Source organism: Bidens hawaiensis, unplaced genomic scaffold (genome assembly GCF_021521415.1).
Source record: "Bidens hawaiensis isolate Kalapana, Puna unplaced genomic scaffold, B.hawaiensis_p1.1 tig00018216_1, whole genome shotgun sequence".
NCBI lineage: Eukaryota > Viridiplantae > Streptophyta > Magnoliopsida > Asterales > Asteraceae > Bidens > Bidens hawaiensis.
In genome coordinates, this window is record NW_027492754.1 from 175,961 (window position 1) to 194,563 (window position 18,603).

At 34.1% G+C, this 18,603-nt stretch overlaps 1 protein-coding gene across 1 annotated transcript; it reads left to right on the plus strand.

Moving 5' to 3' along the window:
- The first annotated feature begins 2,772 nt into the window (after nucleotides 1-2,772).
- LOC143555617 (homeobox protein knotted-1-like LET6) lies at nucleotides 2,773-5,922 on the plus strand. The gene is made up of 4 exons (XM_077045135.1): nucleotides 2,773-3,092; nucleotides 3,748-4,003; nucleotides 5,042-5,295; nucleotides 5,722-5,922. The coding sequence occupies exons 1-4, from the start codon at nucleotides 2,856-2,858 to the stop codon at nucleotides 5,920-5,922; spliced, it is 948 nt and encodes a 315-aa protein (XP_076901250.1). The 5' UTR covers nucleotides 2,773-2,855.
- The last annotated feature ends 12,681 nt before the right edge of the window (nucleotides 5,923-18,603 follow it).

The window sequence follows — 18,603 nt, forward strand, 5'->3', positions numbered from 1 at the left end:
CAACATTAGCCTAACTCATAATAACTCATATTATTATTTTATTAACCGAGAATTATTTTATTAACCGAGACTGGAAACGGGATGTTACACCACCCACCCATCTGCAAGACATGACCTAATTTGTCTCAATCATATGCTTGACCATAAGCTTCAAGCCTGCCATCATTATGGTGACCCGAGGACGCCCGCCATACTTCGAAAGGCCTAACTTGTTTCCGCCATGCCATACCATACCCCGCATCACTCGTCTATTCTATTCGATTTTTTGGTTTCAACACTAGATTTTACAAACCCGTCTAACTCGTCTATATTTCTTTTGCATATTTTATTTCTTTTACTAAAACAAATTCGTGGTTACTATATATATTTAATTTTCAATCAAACAGATTTTCTTTAAAAATGACTTCAGACCAATCCAAATGATTCATTATCTCTATTATTATGATCATCATCATCATCATCATCATTAAAATTATTATTATTGTTATTAATATTATTATTATTACTAATACCATCATCATTACTATTAATATTATAATTATTCTTTCAAATAAATAATAGTATATTTACAGTACAATTTTTGTTTTCTTTAATGCTATTTTCATTCAACAAGTCAAGTAACCTGATAATAGTTTTTTTTCCTATGTCGTTGGTCAAAAGAAAACATTTGTTTTTACGATTAAAATTTCTTAAAATTTGCAAGTTTTAGCGATAGCTAAAATTTTTTGCCTAAATAAAATAGAATAAATCTTATTTTACCATGAGATATAAATGCATCACGATTTACAACCGATTTTCGTAAATTAAAATATATTTTATATCCCTTCCTGTCATTCCCTTTCGTTAACAACAATGAGTTTGGGCTAAGAAATCATGGCACCACCTCCCACGTCAACTTTTATACCGCAATCAAAGTGTCACTCGAGAAGACAAGCGTCGCAAGCTGCATTTTCTTTTCTTTAACTTCTCATTCGCGTATTTTTCGGACTTACCCAAAGTGATTTTTATCCACTTCTTTAGAATATTGTTTACGAAGCTTATCTTAAATTCGATTGTTCATTGATTTTTTATCCATGTTCGTTTGTACTTTAGGATACGAAAATTCGTAAATTGTCCTTAGTCGCATCACTGAATCGGTTTACGTTTATTTCCTTGCGGTCTATGACCAATTTCCCATCAACGTAACCGTTTAGTGGAAATAAGGATTTCAAACATGTTTATGTACATGTTGAATTTTCATAACTTTTACACGAATTGTTTTGATTATTCGTTGTTCTCTTTCCGCTCAATGTTTTATTTGAATCATTTTGTTATTATTGATCTCAGCATTTCCGATGCTTTAATTTAAATTTCGAGATTTCAATTGTTTACTTCGATAAACTCAAAGTTGTTATTGAGATTTTTTTCCTTTCACAAAGTTAATCAATTTTGAAATTTTGATATTAAAAGTTCGTTTATCCATTTTATTTCAATTTATAATCGATTTACATGTAATGTATACTTTACTTATCTCAATGTTGCTGCTAGTCACATTGATATTTTATTCGGAGATTTCCATTTGTTAAATTTTTTTATATTGCGATAGTTAAAAGTTTCGTATCTAGGCTATTCTCGAACCCAATGCGTATCGAATTGCATATTGCAACATTCATAATTTTAATGTTTTTGTTCATTATTTTCATTACCTCGTTTATTTCGTTTTTAACATTGTTTACTTTGCTTAGACTTCGAAGATTTCATGTTTTCACGTTATCCTTGGTCTGAACGGTCTATCCTTGGGCTACAATATTGTTGTACTATTTGATTAGAGCATTCCCGGCCCATTCCATATATTTTTCCCTATAATTTAGCTAAAAAGCACCATTCCGTAAATTTATCTATCATTTTTTAAAATTCTTCTACATTCTATTCCCTTTTCATATCCATAAATTAATTCTTTATTATTTTTTTCTATTTTGTCTTGTTATATAGTAAATGGTTATTGAAAGATATGTGATATATTATATGGTATGGATCAAAATTGAGTCCCTGTATTTAAGGTTTTATTTTAGTTGCCATATAACTCATCCATATAATAAGAAATTGATTGAAAAGGTAATTTTAATGGTTTTCTTAAGCTTTATTCTAAATTATATGGGTCTGACAATTTAAAGAATTAGTTAAGAATACTCTTAGCTCTAGTACCTCAAGATTTAAATAAAACTGGCCATTAAAAAAACTAAATGAAGTATTGTTGTAAAACATAGAGTGAATTAAAAACCATTTTAACTTTTCTTTGTCCTCAACACTCAATCATCTCATGACTTAAAATTAGAAAAATACACCACCTCGATTTGATCGTTCCTACTCTCTCTCCTTAAAAACTCTAGAGTTTGCAAGTTATGACAGTGCCCTAGTGGCAATGCAAGGAAATAGGGAGAGAGGGTTTTCATTGGGAAGGTAAACCCCTGCCAGTTGCACCATTCTCTCTTTCACAAGTCTTACTATACACACACACCACTATACCTACACCCTCTCTCTCTCTTTAACCAATACAAACAAGATATACATCACATTACTCTGCATATCTCCCTCTCTCACACCTACAAACACCAAAACACACACTTAAAAAAAAGCTTGTAACCACACCCATTTTCCAAAGCACTTTCATTCATTGTCTGGTTAAATACTTGGACATATTATTATCACTAGTACATAGGTTTTTCAGTAAAAGGGCTGAACAACACCCCTTTTGTAAGCTTAAATCTCGGGAGAAACCACCCTTAACTCTTTCTCTCTCTCTCCCAAACAATACAAGACAATTATGCACGTATCTATGCACAGGAACTTGAGTTAATATTATTGTAGGCAGATCAATGGACGGTGATGCTGGTTGTTTGATGAGGTTTGGAGCTGATAATAATAATAACTCTTCTCTGTGTCTTCCTCAATCTCCTGTTGTCTTCCACAATACCCTATTCGTCAACCCTCAGGATCATCATAACACTGCAATGATGCTTGAGGCTGATAATAGCAACATTCATGTTAAAGCCAAGATCATGTCTCATCCTCATTACCCTCGTCTTTTGTCTGCTTATCTTAATTGTCAAAAGGTATATATATGTTTCTTGAAAACCCTAGCTAAATGACTGTAAAGAAACCCAAGAGTCACTTTCTTAAAAGATTGTAGTTTTTTTTTCCAAGAATTTGTGAGTATAATCCAATATCGGCATTTTTCTTGAAACCTAGTGAGATTAACTGATTTTTCAGTTGATGTACTTTTAGTAGAAACCCAGAAAGAAGACACTTTCTTGGAGTATTGCATTTTTTTACAAGAATTTGTGATTGTATATATATATATATATTTCCTGAAACCTAACTTATCTTTTTGTGAGATATTCTTCAGTTGGTATCCTTTTAGAAGAAACCCAGAGGCTAAGCTAGTCAATTTCTTGAAATTTTTCAAGAATTAGAGAGTGTAATCCAGTATATATTTTATTTCTTCTTTTGGTAGGTTATCATGAAGAGAGAACATTTGTAGGATGAAACCCAGAATTGGGTTTTTTAGATTTGTGTGTGTGCGTGTGACATAAGTTGCTTTTAGTCATTTCTTCATATGGTATGAAATAATTCAAGAATGTACAAAACCCTATTCTTTCCCACTAAAACAATTCAACTTTTTATCAAGATTAATTCAGGTACATGTGTGTAAACCAATATAATAATAATAATAATAGTAAGTTGATTCTTTATTATGAATAAAATCAGATAGGAGCACCACCAGAAGTGGTTGAACGACTTGAAGCGGCCTGCCGAGCATCCGTGATGTCCGCTCGGTCTGGCTCGGGTAGTTCTAGTACCATTGTTGGACAAGATCCAGCTCTTGATCAGTTCATGGAAGCTTACTGTGAGATGCTTATTAAATATGAACAAGAACTCTCAAAACCCTTCAAGGAAGCTATGCTTTTTCTCTCAAGAATGGAGTCACAGTTCAAGGCCATCTCTGTCTCTACTTTAGATTCTGGTACACCATTTTATCTTTCTTCTCACCTACTTGTGTTTGTGCTTAACTTTATATGTATGTATATATTTTTTTATTGTTCTTGAATGGTTGAATATGTTGATGTGCAACTTATTATATTAATTCTTTAGGTGACATGGATCAGAACTTCAACAAGTTCCCATCGTCTCGGTTATTGTTCTTATAACGTACATGGGGATTAATTTTAAAAAAATATCAAAAACAGTGCAAATTATTTGAATTAAGATCTACTTTTCTTTTATTCGAATTAAGCTAAAACTACAAATTGTAAAAGATTATTCATCTTTGTTTGGTGTAAACATTCTTTATTTATCATATGTATGATCCATACTTTGGATTTTAATTGATTCTTCATTTTTCCAGGGTGAAATAGGTTAAACAACAATTTTAGGGGTTCATGCATGCTTTGGATTTTAATTGATTCTTTATTTTTCCAGGGTAATTAAAATAGGTTACAACATTTTTAGGGATTCATTTTGTTAAACTTTGATTCAATAGCCATTTAAATTTTATACCAAGAAAACTATCTAAGTATAAGCATAACTATTATTATTATTTTTATTGTTATTGTTATTATTATTTTTTTGCTATCGTCATAAAAATGTTGGAGGTTAATTTATCTATTCATCCCTCTTTATGTATTATGTTGTATATTGTTCGGTACTCGATTGTAAACATGTGATAATCTAGTTATACACTATGATTAATGCAAAATACACTATCATCTATTACATAAGGATCCTAAGTTATCGCTTTGAATTATTTATCTATTTTCACTTCATGTATTCTACCTATATAGTGTAGATAATTAGAAACACAATATCATCCAAGTATTTTAAGTTATAGTTTTAAGTTATCTATCTATTTTCTCTTTATGTATCCTATCTATATAATATAGGGAAAATTAATTGTAAAAATGTGTTACTATACTGCCTATTTATACAATAAAATGGAATACATCATGACTTTGTTAACTACATTTCTTGTTTAATGAATTATGTAAAACTTATGCGATTTAAGGTTGCGGTGAGGGAGGCATGGACCAGAATGGTTCATCCGAAGAAGAGCTTGATGTTGAGATGAATAACAGTGTGATTGATCCCCAAGCTGAAGACCGGGAGCTGAAAGGTCAGTTATTACGCAAGTACAGCGGCTATTTAGGAAGTCTGAAGCAGGAGTTCATGAAAAAGAGAAAGAAAGGGAAGTTACCAAAAGAAGCTCGACAACAGCTGCTTGACTGGTGGTCTCGTCATTACAAATGGCCGTATCCTTCGGTAATATCACTTTTACTTTTACTTCCATGCATCGTTCTTTGCTATTTCAAAAGCATTGGTTGTACTGAAAAGTTTGTTTATTTGTCCTCCCAAGTACCTCTTTAGTTTATTTGACTCGGGATCTAGTAAATCATATTGGTAATCATTGATTGACTATGCTTCAGTTCACAAACGATATTGGTTTCCTTTCATGAGCCCATTAACCTCAGTCATGGTGTCTTCTTTAACATGTTTATTTTGATAATAAATTAACGAAAAATATGGTTCGTTAATACAGTTATTGAATTGACGATAAAATTTAATGCTAGATCTGCAAATGAACAAAACACACCGTGGAGTGTGTATTCAGTTTATGTGTTAATCTTATTCCACCGTGGCCTTAACACAATAATGAAGTTGCTAACTTTGTGGTTTTGTTATTTACAGGAAGCTCAGAAGTTGGCACTGGCTGAATCGACAGGGCTAGATCAGAAGCAGATAAACAACTGGTTCATCAACCAAAGGAAGCGACACTGGAAGCCATCCGAGGATATGCAGTTTGTGGTAATGGATGCTGCTCATCCTCACTATCTAATGGACAATATCTTTGGTAATTACCCTTTTCCCATGGACGTTTCGCTGCTCTAGATATTTTTTATTATCATAAAAGCTAAACTCTAGAGATTGATGGTTACAAGCTAGTGTGTGGCTTTTGCTGTTACCTATTTTGCTTGTTTTGATGGTTCTATTATATTCAAGTAGTGGTTATTATGTGAAATTTGACTTGTTTTGGTTATGTTATGCAGTGTGATGAAAATGTATTTTATTACCCGGATGGTGTTTCTTGATTAACATATTTATAAATAACACCTTTATTAGTTTTTGTTTCTAGATTAAGATTGATGTTTATAAATAACACGTTTGTTAATTTATGATTTCGTATCATTTGATAAGTTTTTACTTGCTTATTTCTGATTTTGTTGATGTACGAAATTTGTTATCTCTAATGGGTTAAATTATATTGATATGATGCTGCATTAATGCAATTTTTTATCGGAGCAGGTGACATATAACTTATTTTTACAATTGGAATTGATAAAGTTATAATAGTTGGTTAGCCTAAACGAATTTCTACAAAGAATAAATCAGAAAGAAACCCCTAAAAGTTATATATATTAATAAAAACGATATTTTTAGTGTGAAGACTATGAAATATATTCAAACAAACTAATGTTTAAATATCCAAGGAGTTGGTTGCAAATTTTAATAAATAAATATTAAAGAAAAGTAGAACATTTTAAAAGTACCGTTCCAAATAAAAATATATATCATATTTTTGACTACTAAGAGTTTTTTTTTTTTTTTTTGGGTAATATAGTTAGAGCGTCCCAACCCACCTTCGTACTTTAACAAAAACCAGGTTTGTTATCAGTGTTACATAGGGATGGAAAATAAAAAAATGCATGTTATATATTTTAATGAATTGTAGGGTAAAGTTATAATATAAAGAAACACAAACATAAGAAGTGTAAGAAAAATTTGTGGCCACACAAAAACTCCCTCAAATAAAATAATAAAAAAATCATAACTCAAAATATAAATAAAAAAGAGAAAAAAATTTAAAAATTAAATGTTTTTCCCATCATTCTCGTTACAAAAAAACGATGAAAATATACAATACCGAGAAAATATACACAATGATAAAAACAAGAGACGCGATTATAAATAAAAAAGACAACAAATCGTAAAATATAACACAATGCCGAACAACATATAACACAATATTCAGAAAAAAAGACATCCATGTCAAGAAAAAAACAGACACAATCAACGATGAAAATAAACAAAAAACACATTGATAAACAAAAAGATACAATGATTTTTTTTCCTCAACAATGTCTTTTTTTAGAAAGAGAGAATGGAGAAACACTATTGTTTTTTTTTACCTTTTTATTAAATTTTTTTTAACTTTGAGTTGTGATTTTTTTATTAATTTTGTTGAGGTGTTCTTTATTACCGGGAAACCTACAGAAGTCAGAATGGGAAGAGGAAAAGGAAATCCTACGGGTTGGATTGCTCCTGTGTCCACAGGACAAATCCCTTTTGAAATGGATGATGTGAGTTTGTCAAATGCTCGGCAAGCCGCTACATTAGCGGCGCATAAACTATGTTCGTCAACCAAGTTTGTTCAGTGGTCGTAACATAATTAGTTAGTGGGGAAAAAGTGGGCCGGGATTCAAAAGAATTAGGCGAAGTGTTTGTTCCTGAACGGAAGTGGAAAGACACTAAGGGAGAGGGATATACTCCTTTATTTTTGTAATCGCCGAAATTGTACGACGAACCTTCTTGTTCCAGGCGTACTACCCTGATACGTTAAGGTTTAATTCTCCAGGCCCGGTTTATAAAGTGATAGTAGTCAGAATAAATCAGAAAGATAAGAGCTAAGATTCAGGTGTGGCTATAAAATTTTCTCATCTTTTTTATTTTTTCCCCTTTTATAGAATAATTATTGTGGCCACAAATCTTTCTTATCATTCTCATCTTTCTCATTTTTTTAGGTGATTTTTTATTAATGAAGTGATTTTTCTATATATTTGAAAAGTCTCTGTAACACAATAAATTTTTTTAATATATTTTAAAAATGGTTGCTAATGAAAAAGAGAGAAAAGGTAATGATAAATATATAAAATATATTATTTAATATTTTAATTAAGAATGAGAGATAAAATATTATGTGTTTTAGTGTGAGAATGCTCTAACATATAAAATGTACTGTTTTATTGTTTACTAGTTTGAGACTCGTATATTACACAGGTAATTGATAAAAAATTGATTAATTAATAAAGATAAAATAAATTTTAAAACATGTTAACAAAGCATAAAACATTCATGTGGTCTGCGATTAAACAAATTGATTCACTCATCAATAACCATTTGGTTTCACCTATAATAATAAACAATGAACAGGAATTTATTAGCTACTTAGCTCTCCTAATATTTATATGTTATATGAATGCATGCTGCGGGGACGACTTAAGTTAAAATACAAGTGAGCTAGGAACGAGTTATATTAAGCTTAATCAGTAACAATTTCAACGAAATAAGTAACAATTTTAACAAGTAATGAAACGAATAATAAACTGATGAATGTTTTCAAAATCTTAGGGTTTTGCTTCTTCTCTTCAATGATGTAGTGTTTCTAAATATCAGTAGCGGATTTGTTTTTGATGGTGGGGCTGGATTGACAAGACCAGTGAGATCTTTGAGATTGCTCCATGCTATTGTAGCAGACAACATTGTGTGGTTGACGACGGCGACGAGATTTAAAAGAGTAGCTCGATAGAGGGTTTATAAATTTGGAACAGTGAAGAAGAACGGTCTTGCACGTGTAACCCGAGAACGAAGAAGGCAAATAGCAATCAGGTTCTGCAACAATGGCAATGGAGACGATCTAGTGTTCGTAATTGTGATTGTGTTGAATGAAAACAAAACGAGTTAATATCTAGGTCGGGTAATTAGTTAATTAACCACGCGGGATCCGAGAAAAAAACCCATATATTGAAAACCTGTTAAAAATGGTGAGGATGGATGAGAGATTGACAAGTGGCATGTAGTTGTATTCTTTTATTATATTAGATAGGTAGATGTTTAGTTTATTTTGTTAATTGTTTGTTTTATAAAGTCTTGTTTAACTAACAAATCTAATTTGTGCTCTATTAATATCTTAGCTACTTAAGTTTATATTTAATTAGATTATATAGATAGATGTTTAGTTTATTTTGTTAATCGTATGTTTTATAAAGTAAGTGGCATATCCAACTATCTATATAATTGTCTACCATAAAATTCTACGTGTCGCTCTCAAGTTGTTCCCCCTATTCTCTAGAGCCATCATATTGCTTGAATTCTAAATGGAAGCTTATCATGCATTTGACCCGAATCCGCGGGTATGGGTCTCACCAAACCCGGATAGTCTTTAAATGGGTTATAACATCTCATTTATTTGTGAAACCTTTTCATAATCAAACAATAATTTTCGCAGGTCATGGGTCTCATCAAACCCGGATAACCCTAATTAAACGGGATATAACATCTCATTTATTTCTGAAATAGCCTCTTAATCATCAAAGAATAATTTCCACTGGTTATGGGTCTTACGAAACCCTAATAACCCTCATATGGGTTATTAGATCTCATTTATCGGTAAACACTTTCATCATCAAACCCTAACTTAATTTATCTCATTTACGTGTTCTCCGTTGTGGTATATCATCTCCATCCCCGGTTAAGTTCCGATACCACCCACCATCGTCAACTACATCAACGTCCTCTTTTTCTTTAGACAAATATTTATGTTCATGTTTGTTCATTTAAAAAAAATCAACTTGCTCGTGTTCGTTTATGTTTGTTCGTTAAAAATCTATAAAACCTACACATCTCAATTAAAAAAAACAAACACTAAAAAATATAGTAACAAGCTAATATATATGTATTATAAAACAAAACTATGTTAAAAATAAAATAAATCATTATAAAATTGCAAAACGATTAAAAATAAAAACTTAAATAAACACCTATAACATGGAAGGATCAAACTAGTAGTGGTATATTGTGTTATTCTTTTATTAGAATAGATAGATAGATGTTTAATTTATTAACTAATATAAACATCTATCTTGTTTTATAGATGTTTTGTTTATGATTATTATCTCAACTACTTAAGTTTATATTTAATTAAAGTCATTGTGTTTAATGTTTTGGATAAAGAATGTTTTTTTTCTCCCTTTTTTTATATTAAATACTAGATCGTTTGTCTTCGTGAACAAGTTCAATTCCTTAACAAAAACGAACACGGTCAAAATTTAGTTGTTTATATTAGTTAAGTTTATAATTTAATATGTTTATATATATATCTATGATTCTCTGCTTAAACTCACAAAAATATGAATTGCTTTCGTAGAATAGTTTTCATATTTGTTTTTGGTTATGTGTTTTTTAATTTGAAAATATTCAAAAATACAAAAATATTTTGTTTTATGCTTTATTTTCGATTTTCGAGCTAAATGGTACATTTTTTAAAAGAAAATACCAAAATATTTTTCAGTTTTTCTTTATTTAATTATTTTATTCATTTAAATTATTTGTTTTAACTTATGCGTTTTGAACGCAAAACATGTTAAGTATTGCATCTTACTCTTTCCGGTAAGATTCTTTAAGGTAAGTTCATCGGGACACGGGTTTTGATGCATTATTTATTACTTGTAATTTAAAATGAAAAAGGTTTTATTTGATTAGTTAATTTAATGGCTATTCGCTATGAGAAATCATAACGAATAGAGTCCATTCGCTATCAATATGGATAACGAATGAGAGTCATTTATATTTTAATTTGGATAACGAATCAGGTCATTTGCTATCGTCATTCGCTTCTGCTACACTAATAACGAATGACTCCATTCGTCATCATATTGATAACGAATGAAAAACGAATCTGAGTTGATTCGTTCTTTATTGTTCATTCGTTAACGGGTATAACGAACGAAACAACGAATAAGACCATTCGTTAAGTTTGAATTAACAAATGAGCTCATTCGCTATCTGGGAGTGTGTGCAAGAATTGTCGTTTATAATGAACAGGGGTTGAACGAAAGGTCTCATTCGTTCACCTTGATATTCGCACTCACATACTAGACCTCTTGCAAATTTTTCTCAAAATCCCAATCATCACTAAATCACATTTTGATCATAATTTCATATACATATGGTAATTGCGATCAAAACGCAATACTTATAGTCAAGATTCATGGTTGTTTCATGGGTTAATTAATCATTTGTATCATTGGTTCTTAAGTTATCAACATAACCGCAATTCTAATTAGTTTTAATCTAAATGGCATATTAGAATGAATCATCGATGTCATTGCGAGTTCATTCATGCTTAACTTATACTCATCGTTATACATGGCCTAATTGAATTCTCAATTGCATGTTGACCATCGGTGTTCATACCCAATTTTGACTATGACATGTTGAAGTTAAAGTTGATAATTATTGATGTCATTCATTACAGCTAACGAATGGATATCCATTCGTGTTCGAGATCCATTCGGGATCCATTCGTTAAGATTAAAATAACGAATCAGTTCATTCGTTTGCACTGATAATGAATAAATTCACATTCGTCATGGTTGATTCGCTACTTAATCATGATTGATTCGTTATCAATTCAATCATTCGCTATATTAATCATAACGAATCAGGCCATTCGTTATAACGAATGATCTCATTCGTCGTAACGAATGAACAAACTTTGAAGCATAACGAATGATAGTTATTAATAATTTTCAAAATTATTCTATGAATTTTTAAATAATTTATTTAATAATGTTCGTTTTCACTAACTCTCGGGTTTATGTCTTCACATAATTGGCTGATGAAAATATACAAGAGGCTCCAGTTGCTGATCAACAGCATATTCAGCAGCAACAAAAACCTGAAATCCCGCTCCTCCCGTTTGACAAAAAGCACAACATATGTGCTTTTGTTCAAGATAACTTTGCCGATGAGGACATATTCAGGGATATCATAGCTTTCCTAAGACGATCTCGGATACATTATGCCATTACTGCTGATGTACTGATTCACTTCAGCATCATTCGACCTTTCTGGAATTCGGCACGTTTTATAGAGTCGGAGAATCATATCGTCGCAGAAGTCAACAACAAGTCGATAATTATATCACCTAGGGTTACCCGACGGGCGTTAAGATTTGTGGACAACATGGATAATCCATGTGACTTTGAGAGGACGTTGATCCGTGGGTTATTTCGATGATTATTTTATTCAGTTGACCTTGAACGTTCCCAATACAACAAGGCTTACTTGTGCGCTTCATACAAGTACCTATTACATGTTCTTATACATTGCCTTGGGGGACGCAAGGGTGGATACAACGAATGCTGGATTATGCTACAATCGGCATTCGTAGCTCTTATTTTAAACAAACCGTTCAACTTTTCTGAGCTTATCTTCTATCACCTCAAGGAGAACTGCTTGGTCAAGAATCGACGCATTAAATTCTTGATGTATCCACGTTGTATACAGCTATTCAGGATTTAATTCCTGATTTGGAGATTGATCGGACTTTAAAAGACGATGTGTTGAAGTTGGAACACATGAATGTGGACACGATGAAGAGAATGAAGACCTATAGGAGTAAGGAACCGCAGGATATCCCAATGACCAAATGTTTAATTGGTCACTTGGCGAATCCAGCATACGTATGTCCTTCTAATGATCGTTGGATTCACGATGATTCAGACTCCGAACGTGAAGAAGGACCAGGTGGGAACGGTGGTGGAGATTATGGTGGTAATGATGGTGGAGATGGTGGTGATGGTGGACATGGGGGTGATGAACGACGTGCTGAAGTTGAGGCAGCAAGCTCACAGGCTGCTCAACGAAAGCGAAAGACAAGGCGTTAGCGAAAGATCAACCGCCCAAACGTTGTGATATGCACGAATCTGGTGTGGAGATTGGTCCACACGTTCCAAGGTCGTCCGTTTCTCAAAGTCCGGTGGTGTTGCTTACTACTAGCACCCCGGCACTCACTTTGACGACCACGATCACTTCTAATCCGAGGCTTGGCTTAATTCCACAATCTGTTCTAACTCCAATACCAAGGCCTGTTGCTGCTACAACGGTGGTTCCTCCGACACCGACCGTGATGCCTACACAACCTTTGGACGTCTCTGTTATGAGAATCAGCCGTCCTCGGGGTCTTGTGCAGCGTGTACCTTCTACATTTCATGCTTTGTCCCCAACACATCAGATGGACATGCTCTTGAGTCTGATTCACTTATATGAGAATCAAATGGCGGCTGATCGTCAGGCTCAAGAACAGATGATGTTAAACCAACGTCATCTGATCGGGTACGTTTCCTATTGCCAAAAGGAAACAAAAGAGCTGCGTGAGATTGTAACGGCTCAGGGGGTGAAGATTAAAGAGCAGGAAGATCTCATTCTTCAGTTAACTTGTAAGGATGATGCTTTGAAGAAACTGAAGAATGATGATGATGAACCTGATGCTCTGGGTATTGGATGAAGTGAACCGAAACAAGCTCATGGCTCATCTTCTGGAGCGGGTACTAGTGGTGGTGGTGGGGAAGGCAATGATCGACAGATAATTGTCTATCAGGACTCGTGTAAGGCCCCGTTACCGGTGCCCTACATTGGACCTTGGATTTACTCATCAACATAGTTCTAATCATCAGAGTTAATAAAAACATTCGCGGAATATAAAAACTTTCATAAGACATTTCATAACAAACCATAACTTGTCTTAAAACAACATCTCGTCTTTCAATATAAACAAAACATTAAACTTAAACGTCTTGAGTCTTTCGATGTCAGTCTCTTATTCAGTGCCACGTGTTCCCCTCAAGCGAGCTGCCCCATCCTACTCACCTGCATGCATACTAAAAGTCAGCTACGCTGAGTGAGTTCTAGTTAATCATACAACATACAATCGGTTCACATACTTGCACACATGCCCGAAGGGGTGTACATTATTCATACTTACTTTTCATACATAACTATCTATCCTATTTAAAGAGCCTTCCGCCCTATAACCTCACAGATATTATAAGGGTTTGATCCCTAACATCACAGATATTATAAAGGGTCTGGTCCCTACCATCACAGATATTATGAGGGTCTGGTCCCTATCCTCACAGATATTATTAGGGTCTGGTCCCTTTGTTTCGTGCAACTGTACCATACCTGTCTTTACATACCTTCCATGACAACACGTGCAATATCTGAATATCGTCCACGTACCATCAACATATCATACATACATCATATACATTCATACATTCATCATTCATACATCATATATGTTCATACATACATCACTTACACATCTTATATATTTAACATATCTTTAACTTCCTCCTGACGGTACGTGCAATATCCAAAGATCGTTCACGCACCGTCAAGAAATCATCATATATAAATCATGCAAGGCATACACTTACCACTTAAGGTAAGTGTATTAACTATCACATCGAGTATGCACACAGCCCCGAAAACATAACAAGGAAGTGGGGCTAGAAACTCACCTGAATGTGGTTACGTTCACCGTTTATGGTTATTCCTTTCTTGAGCTGTGCATGACTAACTGTATAACAATTACACGTATCAATTAACTATTACAACTCGTATTGTATTTCTATCTTTATGTAACCCACAAAGAACGGGGGTCCGGGGGCAGCGCCCCTGGCAGCGGGGTTCTAGGGGCGGCAGCCCCTAGCGGGGTCCAAGGGGCAGAGCCCCTGGCTGGGGTTACGCTGTCAGGTCAGCTTGGAACTTTAAATTTATTATTTTAACTCTCATGCATACGCAAGCGGTCATAAATGTAAGCGAACATACATGTAAGCGAACTTAACTTAAGTGAACTTGACCAGTAGCGAACTTAACTATCAGGCGAAGTTTACAATTGGCGAACTTGCTCAGCGAACTTATCAAGAGGCGAAGTTAAACGTTAGCGAACATATCCACGAACGAATATACATCCGGCGAACTTGCCTGGCGAAGTTGTTCAGTTTCGGCCACGGGTTTGGTTTTAAACCATAAACACACCCATTTTAACGTGAAATCTCTAGATATGACGTTAATGTTTCTCGAAAATCATTCCCATGGCTAATTTTGGATAAAACTCGGCCCGGGAAGGCATAAAGTTTGGACCTTTAAGCCAAAACGTTCAAAACTAGATCTTAGGGTTCCATTTTAACGAGCCGTTTACGTTTATGGGTTCATTAGCTTCGCTTTAGCATCAAGTTTACAACTTTATGTTTCGTATATACCCGATCTACTATCGTTCTAAGTTTCAAGGCTAAACGCTTATAAAAACGTAAACTTTAAAGAGTCAAGAACATACCTATAGTGCTCGTTTGGACTCGTTTAACTTGTTTATGAACTCTAGATCTTGTATTTAGCTCGTGTAATAAGGATCTAATGCAAGCTAACGTTCGTTTGGTCTCAAATCTCTCTTGCGGCCGTATGTAAGGTGGTGTGTGTGTGTTTGGAGTGTGTAGAGATTAAGATGGATAGAAATGAGGATTTAGGGTTTTAGGGTGGTTTAGGGGGTATTTATATCCCCCAAGGCCCATGGACCTAAAGCCCATTATCCTTTAATCCATCTTTCTTAAACCCAATCCATGATCTTTTCTTTATTTAGTATTAATTAACTATTAACGCACGATAACTAAACACGACTTTCTTTATTTAATATTAGAATATTTTAGGATGTTACAACTCGACAAACGTTCAACCTATCGAGTCAATAAAATCTAACACTATCCTATTTATGGATTTTAAAATAAGGGTGGTGATGAGCACTACCAACGCGGACGAGATTGAAGAAGGAAAATCCGTCGATTATGCCCTAACTCGTGAACAAATTTCACTATTATTAGGGCTAAACGATGAAGAGTCAGACGCGTTGGAGGCGGAGGAAGATGTGGAAGTGGTTAATGATGATGAAGTGTTGCTTGATGCGAGTATTCCACACGGGAATACGTCGTTTATCTATGAAGATGAGGAGATTGAGATGGAGGATGTCACAGCAGAAGAATACCCTGATCTATACCATCGTTCAAATGTTGATCAGGGTGTTCCTACATTTACTAAAGATTATGTTAAAGCTACTAAAGATCATCTGGAAAAGACTGCTAAGAAGAAAGAGAAGATATCTGAACGAGAGTTTGATCCATCTGAATCTGACATTTTGGGCTGGTTCAAGAACCGCAGCAAAAGAGCCCATAAGATTATTGAAGCTTATCGGTACGTCGATCAAGAACAGCAACTAGATGCTGCCGCACGAGCTAAAGCAAATCAGAAGACTACATTTAAAGTCGTGCTGACGGTAAAAGGTGACATTGTTTCTTGGTTGTACGAGTCTGATTTGAATATGTGTATAATCAAGTGGGAGAATGGTGTTCAGTATTTTCAATACATCACTGACGTTCTCTCACTGCCAATCGGTCGTTTATAAATCGTGGTGAAGTTCGATTAGCAGAATGGTTTCACCAACATCTTCTCTTCGAGGTAAACCATGGATTTAATATCTTTAAGCCACAAGTCCCAACCCGTAAGTACATTGATGAAATTGATCCTCGTACGGGTTGGAGGAAAATTGTACTTAAAGTTAAACCACATCAGACAATGAAACATGTACCGCTGAAGACTTCTCCGTAGAGTCTTCACCTATCGTTCAATCGATGGTACTACGATAAACGAACAGGCAAGGCGGTCATTGTGCTGGGAAAAGGATTGAAGACCAGCTTTATTAGAGTTATCGATCCTATGTGGCTCGTTAACTTATCGAAAACCGACAATGGCGTATTATTTGAGAACAAGATTTTGATCGAACGTCAAGAAGACTATGACCGAGCAATGCAATTCCAACGTGTTGTGCATGTGTGTCATGCGTTTGGGGTTCAAAGTTGTCGAGATTGGAAGACGAAGAGGTTCAAGTAAATTAAAGACAAAGAGCTCAAGACAAGGGGTGTTTGTTAGTGCACGGTTTTGTCATCTCGATTCTTTGTAATAGTCGGTTGTAATTTATTATTATTTTAATGTTAAAGGGTATTTATGTCTTTATGAACCATTTGTTATGTAAAGGCTCATTCATTAAGGATGTTTAATGAATAAGCCCATTCGTTGTTCCTTATGGTTCATTTGTTAAGGATGTTTAACGAATGAACCTTAATCATTATACGTAATTGTCCATTCGTTAAGGATGTTTAACGAATTGACCTCAGTCGTTATGAATTTGATCCATTCATCATAGAATGTTGACGAATGGGGTATAGCGAATGAGTCATCCGCTATACCATATGTTAACATATATAAAGGAAGACGAATGGAGGTCACTCGTTGCGGGATGTGTAACGAATGGCATCCCATCGTCTATATAAGGCCGTTATGCTGTCCAATTATCCTCTCAATACTTCACTTACCATTATCAATAGTTACCTAACACATAACGTATATCATATAACTTGATCCTAGATCTAATCAATAAGTTATGAATTCGTATTGATTGAATCGGTTAATTCTAGTGTTCAAAATTTTTTTGTTTTTGAGTTATGATTTTTTTTTTTTTTTTTGAATTTTTTTTAGGGGTTTTGGGTATGTTTGGCAAAACTAGTTGGTGGCTGGAAGCTGTTAGTTGTAGGTTTTTAAATATATTTAGGTATTTGGTAAAGTAGCTGGAACTTTTAATAAAACTAGTTGGGTGTCCGCGCGGTACGGTGGGTGCATGATTCACCGTAATTCAATCACATAATCAGTGTCAGTACATGATTCACCTAATGTTAGTGCACACATAACCCGAATGTAGACGTGTAATTCGTGCAAAGATAGTGCGCGTGTAACCATTGGCGAAAATCAAGAAGTAAAGCTGAAATATACAGTAATTTTAAATAGTTTGTTTTTTAAACCAACTTTTTTTCCAACCCATATAATTTTCAAAGCAACTCTAATTGACCCAATTAGTATGATTTTTTTCCTAAAAGCTTGAAGTTAGAAACTCCTAAAAGCTTCTAAAAGCTCACTACTAAACATACCCTTTTAAATTAAGATCAAAAACCTCTCGAAAAAAAAAGTAAAAAAAAACTAAAATGTTTAATCTGTTGTCCTCGTTCAAAAAAAATACACCAAGAGATGAACCAAAACCGAAAAAAATTGACGAAAACAAAACAAAAAACCAAAACCAAGCTGAACTCATCCCGTGCGAAAACTCTTATCGGCTTGAAACCTACACCGAACTCGTTCCAGTCCAAAACTCGTTTTGTATCGAAACTTGTCTCATGTGAAAATATGTGCCACTCAAAAACTCATTCCGACCCGAACCTTTCAAATTTCCTTAGGGCACTAACCCGCATTGATCAATATTTTTAATTTGTTGACCTATTTTAACCCGAAAATAACAACGTGAAATTTCAAGTGACCTATTTTGACTCTTTTAGTTAAAATATCTTACGCAAATCAACCCATATAATTTTCAAATCAACTCAAATCGACACATTTGAAATGTTTTGAGCAAGATTGTTGCCTCTAGTAGTAGGTATAAAGTGAACTTGAAGATTTACTTTGGGCTAGAGATGCACAAATCGGGTATTAGAAAAACTCGGGTTTTGGCTGGTATGGAATCGGGTTCGGGTAAGATTGGGTATTGGTAAATCGGGTATTAACAATACCCGGGTTGTGTTCGGGCTTGGGTATTGACTTGAAAAACCATACCCTGTGTACCGCGTTCGGGTT